General features: G+C 52.2%; 6 protein-coding genes across 6 annotated transcripts; 3 read left to right on the top strand and 3 right to left on the bottom strand.

Annotated features, from left to right (window-relative positions):
• Positions 1 to 374: 374 nt before the first annotated feature.
• On the top strand, positions 375 to 3250 carry An13g00480 (uncharacterized protein; the record flags this gene model as incomplete). Its single annotated transcript, XM_059743783.1, has 6 exons — positions 375 to 467; positions 573 to 635; positions 965 to 1007; positions 1392 to 1480; positions 1587 to 1642; positions 1702 to 3250. The coding sequence occupies 6 exons, from the start codon at positions 375 to 377 to the stop codon at positions 3248 to 3250; spliced, it is 1893 nt and encodes a 630-aa protein (XP_059602016.1).
• A 790-nt stretch (positions 3251 to 4040) lies between these two features.
• Positions 4041 to 4513, bottom strand: An13g00470 (hypothetical protein; the record flags this gene model as incomplete). The annotated part of the gene is made up of 2 exons (XM_059743782.1): positions 4041 to 4310; positions 4361 to 4513. The coding sequence occupies 2 exons, from the start codon at positions 4511 to 4513 to the stop codon at positions 4041 to 4043; spliced, it is 423 nt and encodes a 140-aa protein (XP_059602015.1).
• An 823-nt stretch (positions 4514 to 5336) lies between these two features.
• Positions 5337 to 7367, top strand: An13g00460 (uncharacterized protein; the record flags this gene model as incomplete). The annotated part of the gene is made up of 3 exons (XM_001396149.3): positions 5337 to 5426; positions 5476 to 5640; positions 5763 to 7367. The coding sequence occupies 3 exons, from the start codon at positions 5337 to 5339 to the stop codon at positions 7365 to 7367; spliced, it is 1860 nt and encodes a 619-aa protein (XP_001396186.1).
• A 519-nt stretch (positions 7368 to 7886) lies between these two features.
• An13g00450 (uncharacterized protein) lies at positions 7887 to 9141 on the bottom strand (the record flags this gene model as incomplete). The annotated part of the gene is made up of 2 exons (XM_001396148.3): positions 7887 to 8942; positions 8989 to 9141. 2 exons carry the CDS (start codon positions 9139 to 9141, stop codon positions 7887 to 7889), a joined length of 1209 nt encoding a protein of 402 aa, XP_001396185.3.
• Positions 9142 to 10266: 1125 nt separating this feature from the next.
• On the top strand, positions 10267 to 10905 carry An13g00440 (uncharacterized protein; the record flags this gene model as incomplete). Its single annotated transcript, XM_001396147.3, has 1 exon — positions 10267 to 10905. One exon carries the CDS (start codon positions 10267 to 10269, stop codon positions 10903 to 10905), a length of 639 nt encoding a protein of 212 aa, XP_001396184.1.
• Positions 10906 to 11447: 542 nt separating this feature from the next.
• On the bottom strand, positions 11448 to 12575 carry An13g00430 (uncharacterized protein; the record flags this gene model as incomplete). Its single annotated transcript, XM_001396146.1, has 1 exon — positions 11448 to 12575. One exon carries the CDS (start codon positions 12573 to 12575, stop codon positions 11448 to 11450), a length of 1128 nt encoding a protein of 375 aa, XP_001396183.1.
• Between the last annotated feature and the right edge of the window lie 4 nt (positions 12576 to 12579).

The following is a 12579-nucleotide window of genomic DNA, read 5'->3' as shown; positions in this document are numbered from 1 at the left end:
TGCTGTTGATCGGTGATATAATGTTTATGATGTAGATGACAAGGGTGGTCTTAGCTATGGCATAGGACCGTACCGAGGTCGATCCCCCAATATAAATCTGTGCTCGTGGACTGAAACTAGATGAGGGATTGGAAGCAACCATTTATAGAATGATATTTGATGGTTGTGTAGTTTGAAGTATAGTAGGTTTCTTGTCGCAACGGGAGGGAGTTCGTTCCTGCCTCATCATGACATCACACAGTATGAAATCAGCCCCTCCTGTACTCTACTAAAACATTTCTATGCTTTACTTCTTTTTTGACAGTTGCACCGTATTTCTCGAGCAGCCTAGTAATTGGAATATTGCTTTAAGAATTTGACATTACTCTCGCGTCATGTCGGAAAGAGTCCAGGACAAGTCTGGAAAACAAATCAACGAAGGAGACTACGTGTATACAAAGTATCGTGGAGGATCCCACGAAGGAGAAGTAAGCCTACAATTCCCCATCTCGGAGTCATTTCTCTTGAGCAGCTTGGCTTAGCTTCGCAACTCAGTAATAAGTCTTCGGACGCGGCTGACTGAACCAACCCAGGTTGACAAGGTCGTCACAGACGATGCCGGAGCACATGAAGAAGAGGTAGCCAACCCACCCAAAGTAAGCAAGACCCCGCAGACCAGATTCGAGGCATCGAGCACATGCGGCTGACGGCTATTTTCCCCCTCCCCTCAAGGTCATCTTTCACGATCAGCATGGGCATCGTGTAGCACATAATCCGAGGACTCTGGATAAGACGGGATGAAGTGGGAAGACACCATCGGGGCGGAGCCGCGGAGGTCTGAGGCATTTGTGAGATAATGAGGGCTTTCTCATAAATCAAACACCAGTGGGTCAAAAGATATTTAAAAATACTGGGGTGATGGCAACCGCGTGTTGGCTTGTGGTGGTTGCACTTGTGGTCTTCCCCGGACTGCACTGCAATGCAGATGACTCAAGCCTGGGGTACTGTTACAGTGCTTTGGTTCCCCCGTAGGCATTGTATATCCCGGGAACATTGGCGCTGATTGGAATTTCAATCTCTTCTTCTATCCTTTCTCAAACACCTGCTTCCTCCAAGCTTGGTCCTCTAAAGGCCTTAGAGCAATGGAATATTAGCATCAGCCAGCCACTACTACCGAAGTACTTGGTCAAGAAGCCTCTGTGCTGTTCATACATCGCGACATGGTCATTTGACCCGTCATATTCGCGGTCCCGTCGCCCATCACTGATACCCTCCGAGTGGGAATGGAGTGGCGACGGAGAGATCAAGTGAACCGCTGCAGACGTTGTGCTTTGGACCAATTGTATGACAGATACCTGCTGATTAGCTTCATACTCTACACCTCTTCTGTCGATTGAGAATGACTTGCGCAGACTCGGAGTTAGTGGCAGAGCATAAACGTTGTCTTTGTTTCCCGATAGCTCTCGGATGGCCCGCGGACTGGGTGACCGGCCATACGAAGGTCAGACAAAATGCTGACCCTTGAGTGATGATGCAACTATGCTGAGCAGGACGCATCCAATCGCTCCATTGTCCGGTAACCATGGGCTTGCAATTCTGATGTTCAGACTGCGACTGGATCTTGGCCCTCTCCAGGTCAAGACCGCAATTCAATGACGAAGGAGTAAGCAGTACATGAGACCGAGGCATGTCGAGAAGATCCGGAATATTCTGTGCTGTTAGATACGAGGCACGCTTCGCTGGCTATATCCATCAGCATTTTCTTTCCTCGGGAAGCACATTCACCCTGGGTCCACTTCTCGACTCTCCATCGTGCACACTGAACCTGCATAACATGCGGCTGTCTGCCCTAACTAGACGTCTCCTTTATGGAGTGTTCTTGAGCCCCGTATGTCTCTGCATTTCAATTCCCCAACAGCCCTCCCATGTGCCAATCTCGGACCATGATCTTGTTTCAGTTTTATCGAATGCGGTCAAAGATCCCATGGTGGATAGGAGAGTATCATCTGTGGCTTCGGATATTATGTTAGGTCTTGCAACAAACGAAAATTTGCAACATCCCGGAAATGAGCAGTTGCAAGCGGCATTGAAAAAGATCGAGGCCATATTCACCAAGAAGAGCAGCTCGACAATGCTGGATCTTGCAAAAGACATAGTGGCCTCCGGCCTAGTTCCTCCCAAGATCCTCGCCTTTTTGAATGGTTATCTCGACGCCAAAATCAACTCGGCTCATAACCTAAACCCTGACCTCAAAAGCGGGAGTATATACCCGTCTAAAGCAACCGAAGATGCACCGTATTCCATCCCAGAGGCAGCTCTTAGAGAGGCTATCCACATGCCAAATCTCTTTTCAGGGGAAAGCAACAGTGGTAGGAAGCCAGTGATTTTGGTTCCAGGAACAGCCGCACCTGCTGGAACGTCTTTTTATTATAATTTTGGGAAGTTGGGCAACGCTATCCCGGAGATTGATGTGTCTTGGGTCAATATCCCCCAGGCCTCGTTGGGAGATGTCCAGGTTACCGCCGAATACATCGCTTATTCCATTAACTACATATCCAGTCTCTACCGGTCCAAGGTTAACGTCATCTCTTGGTCCCAGGGCGGATTAAACACACAGTGGGCCCTCAAGTATTGGCCATCCACCCGGGACTCAGTGGAGGATTTCATTGCAATAAGCCCGGATTTCCGAGGGACTATTGAAACCAGGCTGGTGTGCCCCTGGCTTGCGGGGATAATGTGCACCCCCGCACTGTGGCAGCAGGGATGGGACGCTAAGTTCGTTCGCACCCTGAGAGGATTCGGGGGTGAGTCGGCGTATGTTCACACAACGACCATCTATTCTTCCTTTGACGAAATTGTGCAGCCGATGTATGGAGACCAGGCATCCGCGATCCTCCAGGATGCACGTGGAGTTGGTGTGTCCAATAATCACCTACAGTCCATTTGTGCCCACGAGCCCGCAGGGGGAATGTACACGCATAGAGGTGTGCTATACAACCCACTTGCATGGGCGCTTACCATCGACGCGCTAACTCATGATGGGCCCGGAAGACCTTCGCGAGTCAACGTCACCACGGTGTGTCAGCAATCAATTCCCCCACAGCTCGGTCTGGACGACTTGCTAGGCACAGAAGGACTTTTACTAGTATCTCTGTCGGAAACCCTGAGGTATAGGCCGAAGACATTCGCGGAACCCGATATCTTAGGCTATGCCGCTTCAGCGCCCGGAGTAGGGGGTGAAATTTGGGACTTGAAGGATGAGCAGTTTTAAGCATATAGGTGGTCACTGCACGCCATACGTACTCATCTGTATTTAGGCTTATACTTGGCTACAGCCAAGCACTCTTTGCGCAGGCCAACGATCACTTCCCAGAAGGGGATCCCTGTGGCTCGAGATGAGCTTGACCTTATAGGCTAATGCATTCGTTTCACGGAAGTCTTGAACAAGTGGATCAGTTCCAGCGGGAGACCAGAATGGCAACCGTCATCGTCTCCCTCACCCGAAGTGTAGTATTGGCAGAGATCAACCCACCGCAACGGAATCGGCGGAACTGTCGTTCAGTGTATACGTAGTCCACACACAGCCGAAACCGCCTGACCCAGACAGAAAACAGGGAATAGGAATTTTCCGCATTTTACTACTGTTTGCAGAGATGATATGGTCGTAGAGCCAAACTTATTTGACATCGTCTGGCAGATCGGATACTTTGCACGTCCTAGATCGTGTAACGAACAGGAGTTGATAGCAGCCAAGTTAAAATGGATGGCAGGATGAAAGCCTATTCAAGGATTGTATACCCATCACGTGGCCTGTCAGGTGGTTTTCAATTGCACACCTCCTCGCCTCGCCATTCAAGCGACCCTTATCTTTCGCCGTATTCCATTGCAGCTTGTTGGGCTACCCCGGAAAATTGTGCATCGTGACCTCTCAGTATACCACAGTATCCCAATCCAGGGGTCCATCTGAGATTCGGGAAATGAAAAATAGAGACTCATTTTTCGTCCGAATCCTCTTTTCACCCCCCTTGCACCACGCATACCATCATACCAGATCGCCCAAGCTACGGAGCAAGTCTCAGCTCACCACCACCAGTGCTAACGGAGAAGACCCGCTGATCAAAGCAAGCGTATCCTTGATAATCACTAAGATAATCTGTCTGGGACGATGGAAAAGAGCGCCTATATCTATGGACTGTCGATCGCTTTTCCTGGATGGAGTCCGCGGCTAGCCTGAGGCCGTCCATGGGTCTAAGAACGCTGAACTGGCAAATGACACCGACACCGGAATGGCATGTTTCTCTCATTCGCCAATCCGCCAGGAATTTTCTCCCCTGGCGGCACGGTTCGCTCGTGGTTGTGGGTAACCAGCATGGAGACTCACCATAGAACTCTTTCCAGAAAAGTATGTCCTTGGACGGCCAATTTCGCTTAGTGCGCCAAGTCCGTGGGAAGAAACTGCGAGTACGTGGACCGTCGCCAATTGACAACTGATTTTGCGGGTAGAATCAGACAACCGGGTCTCCCAATAGTCCATTCAGCCACACAACTCGCTGACTGAGTCGGTCTAGATCTCCTGAAGGGGTAAACTCGGGGTGGAAAAGAGTTTAATGTCCCATGCCCGAGGTCCGATCGACTCGGGTTTAGTGGCGCTGCTTCTCCCATACATACTCACATACGCCAGCATCCCTCCCTTCCACGTACAGGTGACAAGAGGGTTTTTGGGGTGGCGGTTCAGAGGATTCGATATATTCAGACCTCCAGCGTAGAATTGCCAGTCGAGTCGCTCATTTGGCGTGGCCACCCAGTGGGATCATGGGATGACCCGTCCACGAATCTGGGCGAGTGCCGGCTGCACCTTATCCAGCAATCAGAGCGTCTCCTGCGCTGGTGAAGTTCGCAGCGTGGCCCGCAGCTCCACTGTCCGAAACGCTGCCAAGAGTGTCCGCCTCGTCTGATCGTCAGCGGCCGTATCAGCACTTACGTTGTCACTGGCCGTGCCCGACCCAAATTATGGAGATTCCGTAATGCTTTGCGGAGTTTTAGCCTCTCCCGATTTGTGCTGGCTCATGGGATTCCGTTTCGACGGTGTCGTGGATGGGGTGTGCTTGCAGGGGGCACCTCCATACTTGACTACTATTCCCTGCGCGCCAGGGAGGAGATCTTTCGGATAGATACCCTCGACCGACGTCCACTTGGCTGCTTGACAGACAGCGACCGTCTGTCTTAATGACCCGGTCGTCTCCCGCTGTCCTCCTTCCTTCCTTTCCGCTAATCGTTGCCCTTTTCCCTAGCTAATCGTCACATCTTTTTTTTTCTTAGGGGAGGAACTCTTCCTCTCCTAGCCACTCCTTCAAAAAATGCTGTTCTTCTGGGTTCTGTTGTTTCTTTCTTTTCGCGGGATTGTCGCGGAGGCGGAGGCGGACGATGATTTGATGTCCTTTGTGACGGTAGGAGAACTTCCAGCGTATATAAATGATCTTGCTGACGAGAAGCCAGCTACCGGAAGTGAGAGCGTTGAAGTTTAATGTTGCATACTACGATCGCGAATCGGTTAGCCCAGGCTACTGGTTCGTTGCGCCATATGGCGTGATTGACCCAGAAGCTCCCACGAAGCAATGGAAGCCTTGCCAAGTTGGACCCTACATCTATGATGCAGATGGCGTACGTTTTCTCATTCCTTATCCCAGAAATTCATTTACCCCTTTCGTGAGGAAAGGGATGTCCCTCAATAATGAGTGAGATCCCTGAAAGGAGTAAGTAGCTTACTAACCGGCCATACGTAGACTCTTGTTTGGGCCGGATCTTGCATGTTCGACAACCGCAACATTTTCGATTTCAAAGCCATCAACAATATCGACGACAAATCTCATCTGTCCTTCATCCTCCAGCATGGCTACCAGGACGGCGGGAGGGACAAAGGATACGGATACATTCTCGACCAGAACTATGAGGTCGAGAGTGTTGTGCCGGTGACCAACGATCTCTCAGCATTTAACATGCATGAGTTCAACGTCCTTCCTGGTGGAAAGACTGCTTTGGCCTGCGCATACCGCAACGAGTACGTCGACCTGGGAGACCTCGGTCGTCCCAACGAGTACGGCTGGATTGTTGCTGGTGGCTTCGTCGAGCTGGACACGGCTACCGGCGATGTCCTCTACGAATGGTCTTCTCTCGGCTACATCCCCATCCACGAGTCCGTGAAAGTCGATTCTCGCTCGCCGCCCGCTTCCCAACCCGGCTGGGATTATGTCCACGTGAACTCCATTGACAAGAGCTCGACAGGAGACTACCTCTTGTCTGCGCGATTCACGAGCACCCTCTACCTGATCTCCGGCGAGGATGGCCAGATCAAATGGCGCCTTGGTGGGAAGTACTCCGACTTCGTTCAGGACTTCACCTTCTCCAAGCAACACCATGCACGTTTCGTCGAGTCCAACGCCACCCACGCTATTGTCTCCTTCTTGAACAATGCCTCTGATGAGGCCGAAAACGAGGAAGAGACATCCGCAGCGATGTTCGTGCAGGTCGACACCACGACGACCCCCATGACCGCGCGCCTGCTCAAGCACTACAAACGCCCAGACAACGGCCTGACCCGGCTCCGCGGTAGCGTCCAGACTCTCCCGAACGGAAACGTCTTCGTGGGTTGGAGTGAACAGGGCATGCAGAGCGAGCACTCGCCCGACGGCAAGGTCCTCATGCAAGGCCGCTTCGCATCCACCCGTTTCTCGACCTACCGCTCGTACAAGTTTCCCTTCGTCGGCCGCCCCAGCACTCCTCCAGATGTGGTTGCCTCCGTCTACGGTACCGACGAAACCGACCTGGCGACGATCTTTCACGTCAGCTGGAACGGTGCCACCGACATCGCCACCTGGAACTTCTACGCACGAGCCGACCGCCACGGCATCCCCGTCTTGATCGGCAACACGACCAAGTTCGACTTCGAGACCATGTACATCGCAGACGGCTACCTCGACTGGATCTCTGTCGAGGCCGTTGACAAAGACAGCAACGTCCTCGGCACCTCTCCCATCCACCGCACCGAGACCCCACAGAACTGGCGCCTGGCCGGCTTCCAGGGCGACACGAAGCCTACCTCCGATGACCCGACAATTCTGTACGGCCCCAAGAAGGCCGAGGTGGAGGAAGATGTGGAAGAGGAGGACCCCAATGCCGAGGCTAAGCAAGCAGCCATGGCCGTAGAGAAGGCGTACGAGGTCATTCACGGAGTCGGTGGCTTGTTGATTTCTGTTCTGGTCATCTGCTCCGCGGGCGGGGTCCTAGCGGGCGGTTATTGGTTCCTCCGTCGTCGTCGTATGCAGGCATACCACGAAGTTCCGTCTGAGGAGGGCCAGTCCTTGACCGAAGTTGATCGGTCCAGGGAGTAAAAGAGAGAGAGAGCGAGGAGAGAAGCACGTCGGGAATAGAAGACGATATGAGTGCGAGCAAGACTTGGGGGGTTGCTCGCTGGGTTGCATGCGAAGAAACCAAGGGCATTGAAGGAAAAAGAATCGAAGGAAGAGGGGTCATTTTCTTTTTGCATATCGCGGGCGTTCATGCATGTCTAGACACCCACCACTTTTGTACCGTATATTCCCCCCCTTGATGACTGACGTACATATTGACTACATATAATTGGACTTGCATAAATAGACAGCCAGTATCTTTGATTTGGCCCAACAAAGTGGTATCTCGTATTTGTCTCTGCTATATTATTGAGAAATGTGACGTATCATAGAAATAAATCGGAGTCATCTCTTAAAACGGTTAAGGAATAACACAAAGAAAGCAAAGATGAGAAAAGAAATAGATATCAACGATCAATCCTTTCCCCGCCCCCGGAACATATGAGAATGATATTTATCTTCTCCATCAAAGGGACCAGGAACATGAATGAAAAAGGGATATCAGTTAGTTCCATATACCTGCAATTCCATGAAAGAGCAGCTTAATTCCCTGGCCATTTGCTCATCTTCCCTGACCTGGAACGCCCTAGGTTTCATGAACCTCTTTTCGAGGGTTTTGGCCATGTTTTTCAACTTCTGTAGCCCAAACCTCGGCATGTCGAGGTTGATGTTCACGATGTCCAAGCCACCTTTGTACTCCGCAAAGGCCATCATTGGCAATGACCATGTCTCGCCGATCTCGAGGTTCATGGGCCAATCACGGATGCGGAAGTAGATGTACAGGACTCGCAGTCCTGAACAGCACTTGACCAAGTTCTCGCATGCCATTGTGAAAGCCCAGTCACTTCGAACCTTGTGAATACGGTGCTCAGTTAGGCTGGGTTCACTATGCATTTCTTGGTTAATCTCTACGTGCCGTATGGTAGGCTGTACTTCAGAGGGGATGATGTTAAAGAAGCGGTTCATAGTCTTCGTCGAGGTGAAGACAAATTGGGTAGTTGAGTACAGCCACCAAAGGGTTTCGCAGTAAATACTGCGGCATGTAAAAGCCAGCCCAATAGGCACAGGGTGTTGGCCTTTCAAATAAGGGTCCTGGATTTGCTGTGTGATGGGATGGCGCGATCGAAGCTGATTATGATACAGGCGGTAGTACACTCTTTTTGGGTGCTTCGCCGGGTCTTTCTCGCGTCTTCGTATGAGCTCAACACGGTGAGGTTCAAATATGTAACCATAAATTTGGCTTCGAATCTCGGGTGGGAGTCGCTGGAACGTTGAGGGTATCTGTGCTGCTGCCTTCTCTTCAGCCGAACCGGGAGATTGGCGCGGGAGAATGAAACATGGAGCTGTGGACATTATTACATGCTGTTTAATGACTGGATATCTAGAATTGGTAGGGAAGTTCTTCCTAGATCTGCTTCCTCTGTAGTTGGAACGACTGCGGCCGGGAGCTCCGTTACTAGTTGACTTTCCTTGTGATGGCTGAAAGTTGGCTGTCTGTACTTGTCCTCTAGGATGACCTCTCTGCCCTCGGTGGGTATGTGACTGTCTCCCACGGGACTAGGTGTGTTAGTATGTGCATTGTACGTTGGGAGAGATCACCCACATTCGAAGGATGGTGCTGTTGGCCTCGGGACGAAGGCTGAGGATGTACAAGAGGCTGTGTATGCATAGCTGCTTGGAAGTGACCTCTGAGCGCTCTGGGTGCTCTTGCATGCGCACGATTGTTTCTTGGAGCATGGGGGTGAGGATGAAACATCTTATTGGGGGAGACTGCACGGAGCAGGGAAGAAGCTATGAGATGCCGAGGATATTAGGATGAATGGGGTAGCCAGAAGACAAAGGGATATGATTGTTAGAAATGCAAGAATAATGTAAAATAAGTAGTGCCAGCGAGTCACTGTTCACTTGAGAGAGTGTGGCAGCTAGAGATTGTTCACTTGATGAGATGCTGTAGATGTGTAGATTGAGGTGATGAATATTGGCAAGAGTTGTCAAGAGGTAAACGTATAGTATCCTATCATTCCACAGCCTTGATGAACCGTCACAAGACAGCGACCAATAGCAGCAAAGAAACTGCACATGGAGTAAAACAGGGAATAAGTGAGAGAGAGAGGGAGAGAGAGAGAGAGGAGAAGATGAAGCTATACACAGTAACACTCAAGATTGTATAGATCAGGCCATCCGCGCTAGTCCCAAAGCAGCGAGTGCGAGATGAACCTCAACTTCTTTTCCTGCTTTTCTTTCCTCTTCTTTCATCTGGTGGTTCTCTTCTGCATTGCATCCTTGTAAGTCTGCAGCTTTGTAGCTCAATCTGGGACTATTCTCAATTCCCCTTCAATTCTCCTTGATACTTTATCCTCACCCCCCAGACCTTCCCCAACCCTCCAATGTCTATCAAGTTACTGCGAGGAGCTACACTGCCGCCCGTGGTGGCCCCCCACCGACATCTCCGACTGTCTCTCCATCGCCCCTATTCGTCCTCCTCTTCTCTCTTCTCTCCCTCCTCCTCTTCCTCCTCCTCTTCTTCTTCCTCTCAATCCTCCAACAACCCCACCCAATACAGCCGCTCCAACTTCAAAGTCCTCCCTTTTGTTGCCCTCTTCGCCCTGGGCACCGGTTCCTACGTCTTACTTGTGAAATCCCGCACCGGCGTGCACAAACCCAAGCCCGGTTCCAACTGTATGTCCCTCTTTCTCTCTTAATCCACACCAACCCACCCTTCTTCTCCCCTCCAAACAATAACAACCTCATTCCCACCACCAACAAACAAATAAACAATCTTACAAAGAAACTGATCACCTCACCTCCCTCCCTCTCCAGAATCTGATCCCACAAAACAAACCAACCAACCACTACCACAACCACCACCACCACCACCAAAATGACCACTCAACCCCGCTTCTCCCCCACCGACATCACCGTCGTCTTCATCCTCGGCGGCCCCGGCAGCGGCAAAGGCACACAATCCAGCAACCTTGTCCGCGACTACGGCTTCACCCACCTGAGCGCCGGCGACCTCCTGCGCGCCGAACAAGTCCGCGAAGGCAGCCAATACGGCGACCTCATCAAGACCTACATCCGCGAAGGCAAGATCGTACCCATGGAAATCACCGTCGCATTGCTGTCCAACGCTATGGCGGACGCCTTGGCCTCCGGCAAGAAACAGCAAGAGGGTGGCCCCAAGCCCCGCTTCCTCATTGATGGGTTCCCGCGCAAACTCGACCAGGCCGTGTTCTTCGAGGATACTGTGTGCCCGTCGGAGATGACGCTGTTCTTGGATTGTCCCGAGGAGGTGATGGAGACACGGTTGTTGAAGCGGGGCGAGACGTCCGGTAGAGATGATGATAATGCTGAGAGTATCCGGAAGAGGTTCCGTACGTTTGTGGAGACTAGTATGCCTGTTGTCAAGGCATTTGAGGAGCAGAATAAGGTTGTTTCGGTGACGGCGACGGGGTCGGTCGAAGAGGTGTATGAGCGCATTCGCGAGGGATTCAAGAGTAAGGGCATTAATCCTTTGTAAGGTTGGTTCTGGTTTTGAAAATATTATATCATGTGTTTGTTGGGTGGTACATAGATGGATAGATGGTACTTACGTGAGAGCCATATTGATGAATACATTTACATCGTGATACTAGTGGCGTATATGCTCATATCATACGAGTAAACAACCCTCGCTGCAGTATCTCCAATGGTCTATGTATAGTGTAGTACTTGATGCATATACATAAAAAACTCAGTTACACACTCGGCATAACTCGTATCATTGTCAGTCAGGTTTTTCCCCCCACCTTCTCATGATGAAATGTGGATATAAACCTGTCTAGAATCCAATAGCTACCATGATAAATAAAAGAAAAAGGAAAAGGAAATTGGAACCCATGAGATGGAAATAAAGGGAAAGGGGGATAAAAAATGTAGACACAGCAGAACATTAACATAGAAAGAACACCTTCCAAGCCCACAACTCACAACAACACACAGATAACTTTTTTATTCATTCATCCCAATGTGTATGCTTCTCTGTGTATCAATCAATCATTCAACCGAACAGTAATCAGTCCTTTACTCCACGGCAACAGCCTCCGGGGCAGCGGCGGGCGCCGAAGGTGCTTGCTGCTGCTGTTGCTGCTGCTGCTGCTGCTGGTTCTGGTTCTGGTTGTTGTTGTTGTGACGGCGACGGTCACCACCCTTCTTGTCGTTACCCTTGCCCTGGGCAGCCTCCTCGGCAGCCTGGGCCGCCTGCAGCCCCTCGCGAACAAAGCGCTCCCGCTCGCTGCGAACAACACCCAGCACGTTCTCCAGGCTGCGGCGCCAGACCATCAGGCGACCCTGCACCTCGGCCCACTGCTTCTCACCAAAGACACGGTAGGTGGCCCGGTGGACCAGGAACTCGGAGCGCAGCTGCGACAGCTTACCCTCGACGAGGCCGGCGCGGATGGTGTCAATAACCCACTTCTCGACGTCGGTGGGCTCCACGCGGAGGGCCGTGGCAATGGTGGCGTAGGGAAGGGAGCGGGACGGGGTAGAAGCGGCCAGGGAGGCCAGAGTGAGCAGGCGCATCTTGTTCTGCAGGGCCTCGCCGGCATCAGCCAGCACGCCGCCGGAGATGCTGGCCAGAGGGGTAGCGGAGACAAAGGCCTCGTAGGCGTCGAGGGTATCGGCGGTGAAGATCTCGAGCAGCTCAAAGAGGGTGCTGTCGCTGGACCGGAGGGCCTGGACGGCGTCGGAGGCAGTCAGCGGGGTGAAGTCGAAGACAGCCGGGTGGGTGAGAGCGGAGGTCAGGGCGCGGACGGCCAGATCGCGGGCCTCGGGGGCGCTGGCATTGGCAGCAGGGATGGTCTGCAGGGCCTGGACGACGTGGGTTTGAGCCAACTCGGGGTCACCGGACGCCTGGGCGGCATCGGCAATGGCGAGGTGCAGGCGCTGGGCCTCGTCGGCGTCCAGCTCCCAGGCGGCGAGCCAGCCGGGCAGCTGGGTGGCCAGCTGGGACTTGAGGGCGTCAAAGGCAATGGACGAGCTGGACTGGCGGATGACGGCGACGGTAGCCAGGAGAACGTGGTAGCGGCTGGAGTCGGAGGGAGCAAGCGTGTTGAAGATGGTGGACAGGATGGAGATGGCCAAGGAGGGGCCGAACTGAGGGGAGGAGGAGATGGGTTTGGCGAGGTAGGTGCAGATGCGCGACAGGAACATATCC

Source organism: Aspergillus niger (assembly GCF_000002855.4).
Source record: "Aspergillus niger supercontig An13".
NCBI classification, from domain to species: domain Eukaryota; kingdom Fungi; phylum Ascomycota; class Eurotiomycetes; order Eurotiales; family Aspergillaceae; genus Aspergillus; species Aspergillus niger.
This window is presented reverse-complemented; position numbering and strand designations above follow the sequence as displayed.